Source organism: Phyllopteryx taeniolatus, chromosome 5, assembly GCF_024500385.1.
Source record: "Phyllopteryx taeniolatus isolate TA_2022b chromosome 5, UOR_Ptae_1.2, whole genome shotgun sequence".
In the NCBI taxonomy this organism is placed as follows: Eukaryota; Metazoa; Chordata; class Actinopteri; order Syngnathiformes; family Syngnathidae; genus Phyllopteryx; species Phyllopteryx taeniolatus.
Window position 1 is genome coordinate 18,029,392 of NC_084506.1, and position 15,118 is coordinate 18,044,509.

Here is a 15,118-nt window from a genome sequence, read left to right on the forward strand (position 1 = left end):
GAATCGCTACATAGTCTGCTCCCAATTTTGGACCAATGAGGTTGTTGTTCTTTACAGATTTGCCCAATCACCGTGGAGGAGGCGGGCCCTCGTTTGAGGAGCGCGAACGGTTGAGAATTTACGAGGGCGAGAAAATGGCGAACACCGAGCAACTGCGATAGTGAACTTAACTTGAATACGTTTTCGTGGCAGTAACGTAAATAAAGTGCAATTATTTCATACGGACTATGTTGAACGACAAACGTGGAACATGTGAACCTGTAATGGAAGAAAATGTACCGTTATGTCAAAGTGAGTCGTGGTAACGAAGATGCTAGCGGGCTAGAAGAAGCGTCAACATTCGTTTCTCGAAAATGTCATTTCCACTAAATGGCGGACATATTCGTACAAGGAATGGATTTACTTGAATTGTGACGCTGGGTACAGTTTTATTGTGACTTGTTTTAATGGCGTGTCGTCGAAGATAATAGCCAGGCGCTGTTTGTTTGACGGAATGGCTGTACACAACCTCGTTTTTGTTGTCGATGTGGATTACGGAGATCAACACTCAAGCGATCGTCTGGAAGTCAGGAATGATCTCTTGAAACGAGGGCTTCTGCACATTTTGCTGCACTTCGGCTACAAGTATGGCTTCGACAAAGTGCGCTGGGGTTACAAATTCTTCCAGTCGAAAACTGGCCGCGGTGCCAGCCTCATAACGAGGGGCTCGGACTTCAAGGAGCTTCGCCACAAAACATTCGAGGACTTCAAATTAGAATTCGATGCAAAGCTGGACGGCAAAGAGAAACTTTGCGCGTCCCAGCAGTGCAGCCAGTCTGCCTCCGTGCAAAACGCCGTCAAAGAAATCCTGCTCGACTTCCAATGGGACCGTCCAGACATCACCTCTCCCACCAAACTGTCCCTGAGGCCCAGGAAGACGAAGCAAGCTGGCAAGCCTACATTACCGGAGGAGGACCACCTTGCAAGCCAGGGCAGAAATGTGGTGTTTATTGTGTCAGAATGTCCACGAAGCTGGACGCAACTGATGGACTACCTCTGCGTGGGGAACCTTGACATCCATGCGGATGTGTCCGAACACATTCTGTCCAAAAGTATCCAGGACATGCTGCTGCAGAGGCAGGTTGTGCTGCACTGGGTGGACAGCACGTTGCACGTTCATGTAAGTAACCAACCCACAGTGGATTTAGAAGAGGGGTGTCGTCATCATAATCTTCCGTTTGCAGTCTTTGAACAACCTGAAGTCAGTACGGTTGTGTGTTTACCTTCTATTTGCCCTGTGATTGGTTGGCGGCCAGTCCAGGGTTTATCCGGCCTCTCACCCAAAGTCAGCTAAGATAGGTTCCAGTTCACCCATGACTCTAATGAGGACAAGCACAACAGAAAAATGAATGGGTGGATGTTAACTTTATGCATCCTCTGTAATTTGTGATAGGGTGCTTGACATTTCAAGCATCTGAACCTGAGCTCCTCCTTGTGGTCTAGTGAACATGTTTATTGCTTTGTTACAGGACATGCAATGTGGGGACCACCTGGGCTTTGACAAGTTTACCCAGGTCCTGGCACAGGCGTGCGGCAAAGTGATCCCCACGGTGGCCCTGTTGAACCGCTGCTGCACTGGGAAAACGGAAAACGGCATCGGGAGAGAGAGTTTCCCATTCCGGTCCAGTCTTGGATATTTGCTGTCGTCTGAAAGGGAGTACCGCCTTGCTTTCCCTGTCTCAGAAGGCACTCTGCGGATGGACCAAGGTGAATATGTTTTCTGACTCATCTATTTAAGAAATGGGGATGAGCTAGTGAAAAGTCCTGACATTTGTCTAAATTTTCTCATGTACTACGGTACTTTTGTGGAGCAAAGCACAGTATGTAGTTTTCTCTACTTAGACAGAAAGTAGATGAATTATACTAGTGTCGTATAGATGTTAAACTTAATAAGATACTATGTAATATGACCAGTGTGAGTACTACAATCATACAAAGTGGTTCTGCTCCCCTTTCTCAGGTGATGTTGCCCAGAGCTGTGCTGTGACTTTAGAACCGGTGTCCCGCAGACAGGGGCCACTCACCCAGGGCGTGGATGTGCATCTGAATGGTGTGCTGCAGGGTTGGGATTCCTCGTCACTGTCGCTCACCTCCACAGAGTCATGGCTGCTTCAGTGCGCCGACACCAGCGAGCAAGCAGCTGCTTCCTTCAAGCGCACCCTAACGGAGCTGTCTACGCATTCGCTGCAAATGGTGAGCAATGTAAATACTAAGCGCCTGGTTTACTAAAAGCAAAAACTGGCACTGTGTTGATTGCTCAAGCAAACAGATGTGGCAGCTGAGCTGTTCCATGGTACCATAAGAGCTACCTTAAGCTCAAAACCCTCTTTTAAAAACGGCGGTCTCTTCACTACTCTTTAACACCTGATGCCAACAGCGCGGCGCAGTCTGTTAGTGAGTGAACAAGCAATTTTGCGCCCACCATTTGGGATCTTAGTAAATCAGGCTCTATGTGTCACTTTAACCCAGTTTTATAAGTAATTAACTGATCATTTCTGTTCCTCCCCAGTTTGGTGAGGTGTGCCATAGAGGCCAGTCGTCCTCGGCGGTCCTCTTCCCCTTGGCCAACTTTTCTGCTCTGCTCACTGTCCTCCAGCCTGCTATCACTCAGCACCCTCACCTTCACAACACAGAGATCATTTCCACTACCAGCACAGCTGAGATGTCAGCTGACGTACCCGAAATAGTCAGCAGTGTGCTGGGCGTCGTATATGACATGATGGAGCAAGATAATGACGGCACTGATGGTAAGGATAGGATATTTATTCTGTTGCTGGCTGATGTTTGAGCATCCTGTAGGATTACATCACACTGTATGCTGCATGTAGATCGAATGTATTGAAAACAACAATAAAAGTGCTGCTCATTTTTGTGTTTCCTGTTTCTATTCTTTCTCAGAGCAGCCAAATGGTCCTTATGTGGTTCCCGAGTGGGCCCAGCAGGAACTTGGTCATTGCTCACCAAGAGTGGGATTGCTGGAGACTTGGTTCCCTCATTCGGATCACTCGGGAGTCACTTCCCATTTAATGGAGTCATTAAGGTAAGGAGAACAAAAGATGTAGTTCAGTGCTTCTCAAAGTGTGGTACACGAAGAATCACTGCGTTGAATGTTCAAACTGTACCTAATGTTACAGTGGCTTAAACTTTTTGTATAACTGTATAACCTCCTCTCTTTGTCAGGTTGCTCCATGCGGCACCTGACCAACAAGAGGAGGAGGAGTTTCTCTCGCAGGCAGAACTGATCAGTGAGCTGGGAGATCTGTATCAGGCATCGAACGGTAACGATAACAAGAGGGGCAAGAAACGTAAGAAAGCCAGTTCAACCAATTCGGTCGATTGATTCAGTTCACATGGAACGAAATGTTGAATGCTCTTATTCACCCCCCACCCCCACAGGAGGCACACAGCGTACTCCAGTGAAGCAGAAGATGAAGACCATGAGCCGCTCGTTGCAGATGCTGAACGTGGCGCGGCTCAACGTGAAGGCCCAGAAGAGCCAGGCTGACGCGGAGCCAGCGACGTCGGAGAGCAAAGGTGCAGAGAGACCGGTGAAGAGACGCTCGAGCGACAAGAACAAAGCCAGGCGAGCTGACGTCATCAGTCAGTATCCCTTTCAATACATAACACACATACATACACACTTCCAAATCTCACATTCTCTGTGTGTCGTTTAGGATTAAAGCAGTGGCTCTCAAACTTTTTATGCCAACTACCACCAAAAAAAATAAAAATAAAAAAAAAAGAGCATACTTGGCTCTCTATGTACCACCACCATGAAAGCACAATAGCGTAGTAGGCAGAAGCTTTATTTCTATAAAGGGTATTCCATTGTATTGTACGCCACTGTAACATTATATACAGTTGGAACATTAAAAACTGCTAAAATATACAGTATTAAAATAAAAACTGTCCTTAATGATTCAAGTCAAAATAATTTGCACATAGAATGTAATTAAAAATTGTAACTAAATAAAACTTTAAAAAGAGTTGTAGATGATGAAGTTGATGCAATTTCATGGTCAGAGAGAACTACTACACCAAACACAGCGTACTGCCGCTATTTTCAGAGGCTAGGGACCGCGCCCCGTTACAAAAAGCGAAAAACGCGAGTAATTGCCTGTAAACGCGATAAGATGGCGGCATAGCACTACATGTAGAAGCTCCTCGACTCACTTCAACATAGTTTCTTTGCACCAAGATGCCACAATATGGTGCTAAAGGAATACCTTTCTATTAAAACTGTTGAGCACAAAAACAATAGGTGACTAGGTGAGTTTTTCAGCAAATAACTGAGGATAGGATAGGTCAATCCACTAGTAGCGAATCGCAACTATGCAGGGAATGCTAATTTACATAAAGCTAATGGCAGAGGTCATTGTCTTTTACTTTTTAATAAGCCAAAGGGGAATTATCGTATAATATTGGAGATTTTATTTTAAGGCCACATTCCGCAGCCTTCGTTTAAGGTATTAAAGATAATTCAAGGGAAAGACAGGATATTTCTACGTATTATATCGTCGTAATTAATGCAATGTATTCAATTCCCTTTGCAGCCTTCACCAGTGAAGCTGAGCTGCTGTTTCACGTGCAGTCCACTTATGAGAAGAGCATAGCAGACAGAAACTCATCTCTTCTCAGTGGTTGTCAACAGCTTCTGACAGCTGTGCAAACTTTCCTTGTGGCAGAATCCGAGCTGCAGGTGAGACATACTTTTATTTCATTTACACCATTTTGATTTTGGATGTGAGGAACAGCTTTCTTTGGTTGCTCTTCCATAACAAATTTTTGCATGTTTCCCTCCCAGGTCAAGACACTTGAGTTTTCCAAACAGCACCTACTCAAGAGTAGCAGATCCATGAGGCAGGGTTACGGCACCACTGCTGATGTGGAGAGCAAAGTTAGAGAGTGAGTGTCTGTGGATTTGTCTGCTTCAACAATCACACAAGCTGCCATATAAAACATTGTGTCATTAATCCTGACACTGCCTTCTCAAGGAATAAAAATCCATAAAACGCATGCTTGTAATGCATGTTTGTCTCCACTAGATGTCAGCTCCAGGCGCTGCTCAGGTTGGAGCTATGCAGACCTTTCTCCTCGGGGGAGGTTGATGCGCTGCATGCTGAGCAGATGGCAGAGGAGGTAGAGAGAGTGCTACTCTATTGAAAAGATTACATAAACATGAAGCTATGACATCAAAGCTTGAGAACAAGGAGTTTTATTTCCTAAAAGAAAGTCATGTCTGTGATACTGACAGTAATCAAATATTCTTACAGACATGCCATTTCAATGTCAATCAATCCATTGATTCTAGTTACTTATACAAAACCTTTGTGTTCTTAAGGTGGCTGAAATGCTCAGAATTATATCCCTAACAAAAGACCCAGTGTGCCTCGCTAGGTTCCTTGAGGATGAAGTCCTGCCAGTGTAAGTGTTTCAAGAATCTTGATTCTTTTCCCCCTCCCCACTTCTACAAATCGGGATTTAAAAAAAACACCACAAATATCTATTTCTGGAAAGGAGGCGGGTTATTTGCGATACAGTGGTGCCTTGACTTATGAGTTTGGTTTGTTCCTTGACCACCCTCGTAACTTAAAACACTCAACTCATCTTTCCCCGCTGGAATTAATGGAAATGCCATTATCCGTTCTAGCCCCACAAGAAAAATGGCACTCTTCAGTATTGTACTTTATTAAAACATGCAGTATATCATAATTAAATAGAATGTAACAAATTAAACCATTTGGATCATGATTTTTATGCTTCAATGTCCATCGATATTGTGCTCCTTCTGGTGTGCGCACCTTGGCCACCAGTGAGCAGCATAATAGATGTACATTATACACTAAAAAGTTTCAAAACTCACTCCGTAAGCTGCAGTAAAATTAGTCAGGTTTTTGTTGCAGATGATAAAGAAAATATGCCCGTGCACATGGTTACATTGTCAGTCTATGTGTGTTTCTACACCGTTTGTGATCAAATATCCATTTCTTATAGGCTTATAATATCACAACATTGATGCTAGTTTTGTTAGACCATCTATGCGCTTTGCATTGTGTTAGCATTAAGCTAGTGTACCTTTTGTTATGTGGTTTGATTACATACATAGTATAATTTTGTTCATGTTGAAACAACACAATGGCGATAAACAGCTTGAAGCTAACACTGTGCCTCTTTTAAAGAATTGTTTACTATATCTGCTGCTCGTTGTGAACTTCGCTTCCACCATTTAGAGTTAGTAACTCAAATTCTCTTTTACAGGTTCTTGTCAGCCATCCCGAGAGTCCTCGCTGACATTTACCACAGCCTGGGTACGCAGCTCCCCGAGGCCTTGGTAGCCGTCCTTCCTACGGACTTCTTCAGTGACGAGTCGGTCACCAAGGACAGCGTTTCTCCTTCAGACTCCTCGCCCCGCCTCTCTGCACACAGCTCGCTTTCTAACTGCAGCGATCGCCTGCAGGACCTACGGAATCGCTCTGCTAACAAGAGGAGGTGAGAAGAGGGTGCCCATTTTTATTGATTTTTTTCCTATTCCAATGTTAAAATGGCCATATTGTAAATACAACAAATATGGTGACCATTAATGGGTAGGCCTTTGACACATTTAACACATTTTAGTAGACTTTACACCTATTTTATCGGCCTGATTGGTAAATTGGCCTGATCGGCCAGTTTATGCTGATCGGCTAATTCGCCAATCCGATCAATTACGTCATTGATCGGCTCCGCAAAAGACATTTACGCCCCGTCGCCATCGTGCACAGTATATTCGAATCCAAAAGCTAGTTTATTTTAAGCCTTGTCGCGTCTCTTTTGACGTAGGACTGTAAATATCTGACGGCAATAAAGTTATGTAAAAACAAAAAAAAACATGTCGGCGGTGTGGGACAACACGTCTGAGACAAGCAACACGTAATGCCCGGTTCAGACTACAAGACAAATTTGCTCTTTCACGATCGCACTATGTCAGATTCCTGCAATAAAATCTTTTATTCCGATACCACCGCATCACGTTTTTGTTTTACGATCATTGGGCTTTATCTTGTCAAATGCGACCGGAAACACTCGTTACCGTGGCGACGACAACAAGAGTGGATCGCGCCAACTGTATTATACGGGCAAAATGTGGAAAAACGTGTGTTGGTGGTCACCGGTGCTCAGGACAGGAGAGGACGTTCGTTTAAGGCTTGCTTGAGGTTTGTTCACGTACGTTTAATACGATACAGCTCGCAAGCAGGCAACATAATGTTATGTAGCCTAGCAATCTAGTGTTAGCACTAACGGTTGTACGTAAACATGCCGCCGTTCTGTCGAATCATGCTCTAAAGTTTCAGTATGGGTGAAGTAATTACAATAAAGTAATTTAATTACAGTAAGTTCGCACCCATTATTTCTGTCATGTTGTAAGGTTGGGTTGACCTGACTGATTAGAATACACAATCTGACTAGAGCAGTGATTTCCAACCTTTATGGAGCCAAGGAACATATTTTACAATTTAAAAATCTCAGGGCACACCAACAAACAAAAATGTCACAAAAAGTGGATACATTAATTACTGTATGTACTTCGGGCCATCTAATAGTAGACCATTCATTTGTTCTGTCTATCAGTATGCCTCACTGGCATAAATAGATAAACAAAGATACATTATTTATTGTAAATATAATTTTTTTAGCAATTAAGTTCACAAGTATATGCAGTAAATGAACAGGTCATTTAAATAGGCACATTGCTCCATCTTGTGATCGGATCGGTAATTGGTTATCGGTTTTTAAACTCGCTGATCGGCCCCAAAAATCCTGATCGTGTAAAGCCTACATTTTGGTAATAATTTTGGAAGGACGACCACTTTTCTTCAAAGGTTAACCTTCCAACTTGAATTAGCGTCACTAGCATTAAATGCATCAGAAATTTTTTTCCATTGCACAGTAAAACTGTTCTGGCTTAAAAGGGTTCCAGATTCTCCATTCTGCTTGACCTAACAGCTGAACAGAAGAAAAAAAAGATTGTTGTACATTTTGTAAGATTTTAAGCACTGTTTTTTTAGGGGCGGGATGCTGACTCGTCATCGCAGTATGACTGAATCCTCACAGAGTCTACGTCAGATAGAGATGCCTAAAAAGACAACACGAGCTGTAAGACCCATCTAAACAATTACACATCGGTCACGTCATTTGTGTTGTAATCAAACTTTCATGTTTAGAATCTGCTACGAGGTATGCAGCTTTTTTTTTTTTTTCTTTTAAATTTTATTTTATTTTATTATTTTTTTTTTTTTTAACCCTCCATTTTATTCTGTTTCCATTAGTCCAAATCAAAAGTGTGTACAGCTCTGGAAAAAACAGTCGCTATACCACAACCTCAGAAGCAAGAAACACATGGTATGAGTTACTATGCTGAAATTTCAAGCTATATAATACTTGCAAGAAAGGGAAATTTTCAGATTGCTCAAAGAACAGTCTGTTTATCTGATTTGGCTCAGAAGTTACCAAGGTGAGAAGAAACTTGTTCAACCAAGAGATTGTGTCTCCATCAAACAAGGCCAAACTTCCACGGAGCCAGTCTGTGTCTGCAGTGGAGGAACTGAAACGCAAGCGATCCCACGAGTCGGCTGGTAAAAGTCTTAACCAAAACCCAGTAGTCTCAGCAATTAACTTAGATTTTATTCATGTCTATAATAACAAGGTAAATATTGTAATTCTTCCTTTTTCAGAGAGGCACAGACTCATAACAAAAAAAGTGTGTGAGACACCCCACCACAAGCAGGTGTCCAATCGGCTCCTTTTTCGACAAAAAATGGGAAGGTATGTGTCGTTAAACAATTGACTTATTTGGTTAAAAGTTTTAGTTTTCCCGCGAACCGTCTGCCCAGTTAGACTGCTATATGTAATATATTTTTGTGTTGCGTTCATAGAAGCTCCCTCCCAAATGAGGATTGTATTGTGGAAGAGTCTCCAATAAAACCAGTAGTAGGTATGAAGTGAAACATTTGTATTCCATTGTTATTCCATTGGCGCTTATTAGACCAAATACACAATTTTAATGTTCTTGTTTTGGCAGAGGTCAGAAGGAGCCCGAGGATGAAGACGTTTGCCAGGAGACACTCGAACACCTTTTATCCAAGTTCCCAGCCGCGTTCTCGCAACCTGGAGAGGGCGCTCTCCTCCTCCCAGCTTACTCTTAGCGAAGGCAAGAGCAGTGACGTTAACCTCAAAAAAGTTCGATCTCCCTTGAGGCTTCTTTTTGGGGCCGCTGAGTCTCCCAGACGCCCTTCTACTTCTACAGGGTCGACCCGGACCAGCAGGACTCGGCTGTCGACTGACTCCAGTGTCTTTGAGGTCAATATTTTCATTTTACAGTGGTTCCTTGACTTAGGAGTTTAATTAGGCCCATGCTCGTAACTCATAACACTTGTATCGCAAATTATTTGGCATTAATGCTATTAATCCCTTCCAGCGCCCCCCCCCCCAAAAACAGAAACAACAATAAAGCATGTAACATTTGTAATAAGAAAATAGCACTTTAGCTTTACTGCGTTGTGATATATGAAAATATACAGTAGTAAGATAATTTATTTGAATATAAAGAATTTAACTGTTTGTGTGTCATGATAATTCAATGGACATAGTGCTGCTCCTTCTTGCTGCTCATTCTGGTGTGCGCGCTTTGGCCACTAGGGGCATTATAATACATACAGACATGCAGTTTTACGTGTTACGGCCATACATACAAGTAATTACGGCGACATCGCTTCTAGTTTTGTTAGCTCCTCTATGGCATTTTTCATTGTGTTGTAGCGTTAAGCTAGCTGACTTCAGGCAACGTTTGTTTAAATACACATGTAATTCTTTGTTTTATGTTTAATTTTACTGTGAACTTCAACTGGGAGTGGGAATAAACAGCTTCAGGAAGAGCTGCACGATATGGCCCAAAACCAATATCTCAATATTTTTAGGCTATATCGCGATACACGATATGTATGTAGATATTCTGATTTCACCTGTAAATAATGATATCAATGTTAAGATCAACCCTTTGATCCATAAAATGACACCAATATAATGAGTCAAGCAGACACTTCAGTTGGATTTTGGGCATGAAAATGAAAATTCTGTTTTAAGCTGCTACAAAAACAGCCATGCGCACATGAGTTTTCTGAATGGGCCGGGAGAGTGTGCTGCTTAATGTGAGAGGCGCACCAGCAAAGAGTGAAAGAAGAAAACATTACGTGAGGATTTGTACTCGATAGTCACAATATAGTAATTTTATATATCTCACGTGCAACAACGCGCGATATATCAAGTATAGTCTATATATCCCCCACTCCTAACTTGAGGCAAACACTTGTTGTGAAGTTCGCTGCCACCGTAGCTAGCACGCGTGACTACAATTTTTTGCTTGCAGCTCAAGACAAAAAAATTAGCCGAGCGTCCACTCGGATTTCGAAAAATTGATAACTCAGGTCATCCGTAAGTCGAGGTACCACTGTATAGAAAAAATGCTTCTTAAAGGCTAGAATTTCTAACATTGTACACCAATGTCTTACCCTCTGTAGAGTCCTAATAAGACTCCGGAAAAGAGACCTGGAAGATGCGGAAGAGCCATTTTTGAGAGTCCCAGAACCCCTCGAACACCGGGAACCCCCAAACCTCCATCTTCTTCCAGGCTGCATGGTCACCCTTACGCAGAGAGCCCCACTGGACAATTTGGTATGGCCCTGAGGGGCATTCCTTTCAGATCGCCTGCCAGAAAGATCTTTGTGGTAGAGACACCCACTAAGCAAAGTCCTCTAAGGGGAATTCTCAGGACTCCTATCAAGACTTTGGAATCTGCCTCTACCTCCGGATTACATTCAGCTGCCAGGACTCCCAAAAAGGTGGTCACTTGGTCTCCATCCCCCCAAAAATGTATCGCGTCAGACAATGCCATAACTTTCAAGATGCCCGAATCGCCTCGCATTGCATCTCGTAATTCACCCAGATTGTTGAAGATGCCTAACAAGTTCAACAGCCCTGCAAAACGCGCCAGCAACAAAACTGAGACTTTGAAGACCTCTGAGAAGACCTGTCTATCACCATGTACTTCTTTTTGCCAAGTAAGTCTACAAAGGATTTCACCAACAAGTGTCATTTTGACACCGGAAAACAACCGACTAGAGATGGCGCCTTTCCAGTTTTCACCAACACGAGAATACAGTCCCTTGCCTAAAACCACCACTAGACCTCAGACAAAGTCGCCCAGCCCAGCTCCCCAAGTGGCTACTCGGTCTGGAGGGACACCTGGTAAAAGTCCAAAGACTCCTTCCCATTGTAAGCGAGCTTTGTCAGCTTCACTGACCCATACACTTGTGTCTCCAGAAAAGTCACTGATAAACACAAGGTCTGGTCAAGTTGCTAAAACCACTCGTAAAAACTCAAGATCCCAGATTGATGATGGTGTTACTGCCATATCAAATACAGAATTTGCTTTGGTTCTGGAAAGCAACATGGAGTCAACGGAAGAGAAAAAGGCTGACAGTGTTCAAACGTCTCAAAGTGAGACGAGTTCTCAATCGGGTTCTCAGCTGTTGGACTCGTCACAGCTCAACTCCGCCACAGACGACAGTAATGACATTGTGGAGGCATCCGTGGTAAAGACGCAGTTTAGCGGCGCCCTCAAGATGAATATTAGCTATTCCCGCAAGCCTTCAAAATCTAGTGAAGTCTTTTTGACAGAGGCCACGTCGTCCAAAGCACCAATGCAGGCACAAGGTACACCCAGTCGCAGCTATGGCTTCCGGCAGACGCCCGACCGCCAGCAGCGTGAGGCGGCTGCACGTTTGGGCTACGCTAATGAATTCCCGAGGTTCTCAACCCCCAGAAGCGCACCCAGGCATCGGCAGCAAAAAAGCGCAGGTACGCCAAAATCCACATCCTATCAGGTAGAAATGGAAATACAAACATCTGGACTTCCCAAACTCAGATTCAAACGCACGGACTCCATGAACGCAAGCGAATTTGTCACTGAGGACAGTCCTCAACTGGGAACTCAAAGCCCTTTAGTCGCTGTTAAACCTTCTCAGCTGGACAGCTCATTGGCGTTCTTCCCTAAGAACAGAGATCCCGGTTGTGTCTCCCCGTCGGTCTGTACCCACGCCACGCCCGGAAAAGGCGGCGTGGTTCAGACCCACATCTGCCAGTCCTACACCCCGACACGCCATCCCACTGGAACGTCACCCATGGCAATACCAGACATATTCCCCCTGTCCCCTTCCCCTCAGAGTGTCGGGAAAGTGACCCCGGACAACCTGAACAGCTGGCCCCGGAGGAAGAGAGCCTACATGGGTGCGGTTGGAGGTAAAGATCGCTGCCGGAAGGTCGATCCGATGGAGGAGGTGGAACTTGGAGTGAGCAGGTTGTCAGATGTGGACGACGCCGATGAGCCTGGGATCAAAGCCGCGGGTGAAGTTTTGACTTTGAAACAAGCGCGTCCGCCTGGAGGAGACGCATCTCCTCGCTCTCCTGTGGACAACTGGATGGCACCTGATCCTCACCGAGGAGAAGAAGAAGAAATGATGTGGACAGCTGCAGGTGGAGACATCCTGCCCAGTAAGCAATGATGATAATACAGTGAACCCCCGCGTATTCGCCATTAACATTCGCTAAGCCATCATTTTGCAGGTTGTTGTTTTTTTTTGTGGATGCTCCATTAGTCACTAAAATATTTGCCTGTTCACTGCTCGATTTGCGGCAATCTGTTGGCATCTTGGTGTCAAGGAAGCATGTTGAAGTGAGTTGTAGAGATGCAACGATTAATCGAATAACTCCAGTAATTTGATTACAAAAAGATGGCAAATCTCTGCCCCGAAGCTTCGCAGGGGTCATTTTTCCACTCTTTCCTCCTGGCTCGCAAGAGAGTCCTTCAAAGACAATGTTCAAAGTTTGGGATAATTTCATACTTGGCAAGTAAGACAAAGCTCGCTAATTTAATATACGGTAGCACACCATCACTAGTTAGAACATAATGCCCCCGCAAGTGTTGGACAAACGGTTTGCTCAAACGGACATTTGAGCAAACGGTAAAAAAAGCACATTCAAACATGAGCAGTCGATGGCCACAACTCATGCCAAGTCACTCAATACACAGACTAGCTAGCCAACGCTACACTCTCATTCATTCGCTGACGCCCACCTCACTCACCTGGCCAGGCCCCGCCTTTTAAACCCACACTACTCACAGATTTTGCTTTGCAGGGCTAGCAGGCGTTCACTGTATAGCAAAGATCTCAGCTGTCTGTCAGCTCTAACAGTTAATGACAGAAATTAACATTTATTTAAGAGAATTATTGAGCTGCAGTTTTTTTTATTTCAAAAGCAGTGACGCCTCCCGGCACAGCGGTGAGGAAGCAGGTCACGGCCAGTGGGATTCTGGCCCTCACTCGGTCTCCGCTGCTCTTCAAGGGAAAGCCTGGTTCCACAAGCAGGAGAACGCCTTGCTTTAAAGGTAACACGTATTACTTTGTATGCTAAACCGCTCTGAGAAGTGTTTCTCTGACAAGATCGAAGGCGTACAAAGGGTCCTCGGTTTACGGCAGAGTTCCTGTCTTAAGGCGAAAACGTAACCTAAATTTGTACATTGGAACGCGCCTTAGTCCAGTGCTTCCCAAACGCTACCTGATCCCAGCTGACTTTTGACGAGAGACAGGGTAGACCCCTGGACTAGTTGCAGGTCAATTGCAGGGCATATGCAGTGGATATTAAAAGTATACACACCCTTGTTCAAATGTGAGGTTTTTGCGATATTAAAAAATGAGACCAAGATAATTAAAAAAAATAAATCCACCTTTAATGTGACCTGTGAGACTCAGTTTAAATAGAAAAGAAAATCATTTACTAGAGGGCAAATAAAAATATATATATTGTTGCAAAAGTGCGCACACCATCATATATCCGATGTGGCAGCGTTCTGAATTAACTACAACAATCACATTCAAACTCATGTTAAATGCCACTGTTTAAAGGACCTCTGCTTAACCCCAAATAAAGTTTTGATGTTCTAGATGGCTTTTCCTGACATTTTGTGCTAAATCTGACTGCCATTTGGAACTGCTCATAATTCCCTCCAGTGACAGGAACTACTGTACGCCCCAATCACAAGCATACTCAATCAGTCATTAGTCCGCACGTGTGAAACATCTGACTATACAGAAATCAATCCTTATATAAATTTTCCATTGAACCTACCTATTATCATGTGCCACCAAAAAGTCAAAGCTCACATTTCATCTAAAAGTGCGAAACAGAAATGTTGCAATTCTTGTGATTGCGCTTCTAACATCAACTTGACGACCGGACTTGAATCTTGCCGTGCCGATTCTTGTAGACGAAGTAGCAGCCGAGAGGAGGACGGAAGTGGACGGGGACGTCTCTCCCTTTAGCCAGCCCACCAGACGTTTGTACAGCAGGAAGAGGCTGCTTCACTGACGCGTCCAGAAGGGAAACTCTTAAGAGACTTCGTCCTTTGTCCGTCGATGCTTTTGATGGCACTTGCAAAGGATTTTTGAAGCCAGCACTTCAAACATGTCGTGCGTGAATGTCCCTTCTGTTCACCGTTTCGTTTTAATCTGATCTAACATTTGCTGTTTTTATGTATTTAAATTCAAACATATTTATGGACCAATTGATTTCATTTTCAAAAGTGTCTTTCCTGCAATTTGCCTCTCTCAAATTAAAAATCTGGAATGACTTTTTTGTAATTTTGTATAATTTTTCAGTCAATTCTGAGCCTCATTTTGTCAGTGTCCTCTAAATGTTTATTTATTGATGTTGTTTTTCAAATGCGAGAACTGATTTTAAGTCAAATGTAACTATTGAAGCTTTTATTTGTAATGTAAATATTCTACAGTCTTGTAAATAAATGCTGGTTTTCACAATCAATTAACTGAGTATATTTGTCCATTTGTATGATGAGCATATATTATCTTATTCACTACTACCTCTAAGTGCTGTGAAATGTAGAGCAGTTTCAATGAAGGCGTTACACAACATTGCGTTTTTAAATCCTACCACTAATAATGGACTTTGATCCAGGTGTGCCTTGGGA

General features: G+C 43.6%; 1 protein-coding gene across 2 annotated transcripts; it reads left to right on the top strand.

Annotated features, from left to right (window-relative positions):
• Positions 1-70: 70 nt before the first annotated feature.
• ticrr (TopBP1-interacting, checkpoint, and replication regulator) lies at positions 71-14,940 on the top strand. 2 transcript variants are annotated; one of them, XM_061774288.1, is made up of 21 exons: positions 71-1,159; positions 1,509-1,746; positions 2,000-2,232; positions 2,549-2,786; positions 2,938-3,079; positions 3,220-3,344; positions 3,436-3,639; positions 4,593-4,738; positions 4,844-4,944; positions 5,085-5,178; positions 5,381-5,463; positions 6,298-6,528; positions 8,085-8,172; positions 8,346-8,418; positions 8,520-8,651; positions 8,751-8,841; positions 8,952-9,010; positions 9,098-9,375; positions 10,593-12,624; positions 13,391-13,519; positions 14,399-14,940. In XM_061774288.1, the coding sequence occupies exons 1-21, from the start codon at positions 494-496 to the stop codon at positions 14,497-14,499; spliced, it is 5,484 nt and encodes a 1,827-aa protein (XP_061630272.1). In that variant the 5' UTR covers positions 71-493; the 3' UTR covers positions 14,500-14,940. The 2 variants fall into 2 exon arrangements, with proteins under 2 accessions (XP_061630272.1, XP_061630273.1); XM_061774289.1 differs by having other exon boundaries at positions 8,523-8,651.
• The last annotated feature ends 178 nt before the right edge of the window (positions 14,941-15,118 follow it).

Excerpts from the sequence above, each read along its gene's own strand:
- ticrr (XM_061774288.1), top strand. The coding sequence starts at position 494 with ATGGCTGTACACAACCTCGTTTTTGTTGTCGATGTGGATTACGGAGAT. Across the intron at positions 2,787-2,937 it reads AGATAATGACGGCACTGATG|AGCAGCCAAATGGTCCTTAT; the intron begins GTAAGGATAGGA and ends ATTCTTTCTCAG. Across the intron at positions 8,652-8,750 it reads GCGATCCCACGAGTCGGCTG|AGAGGCACAGACTCATAACA; the intron begins GTAAAAGTCTTA and ends TTCCTTTTTCAG.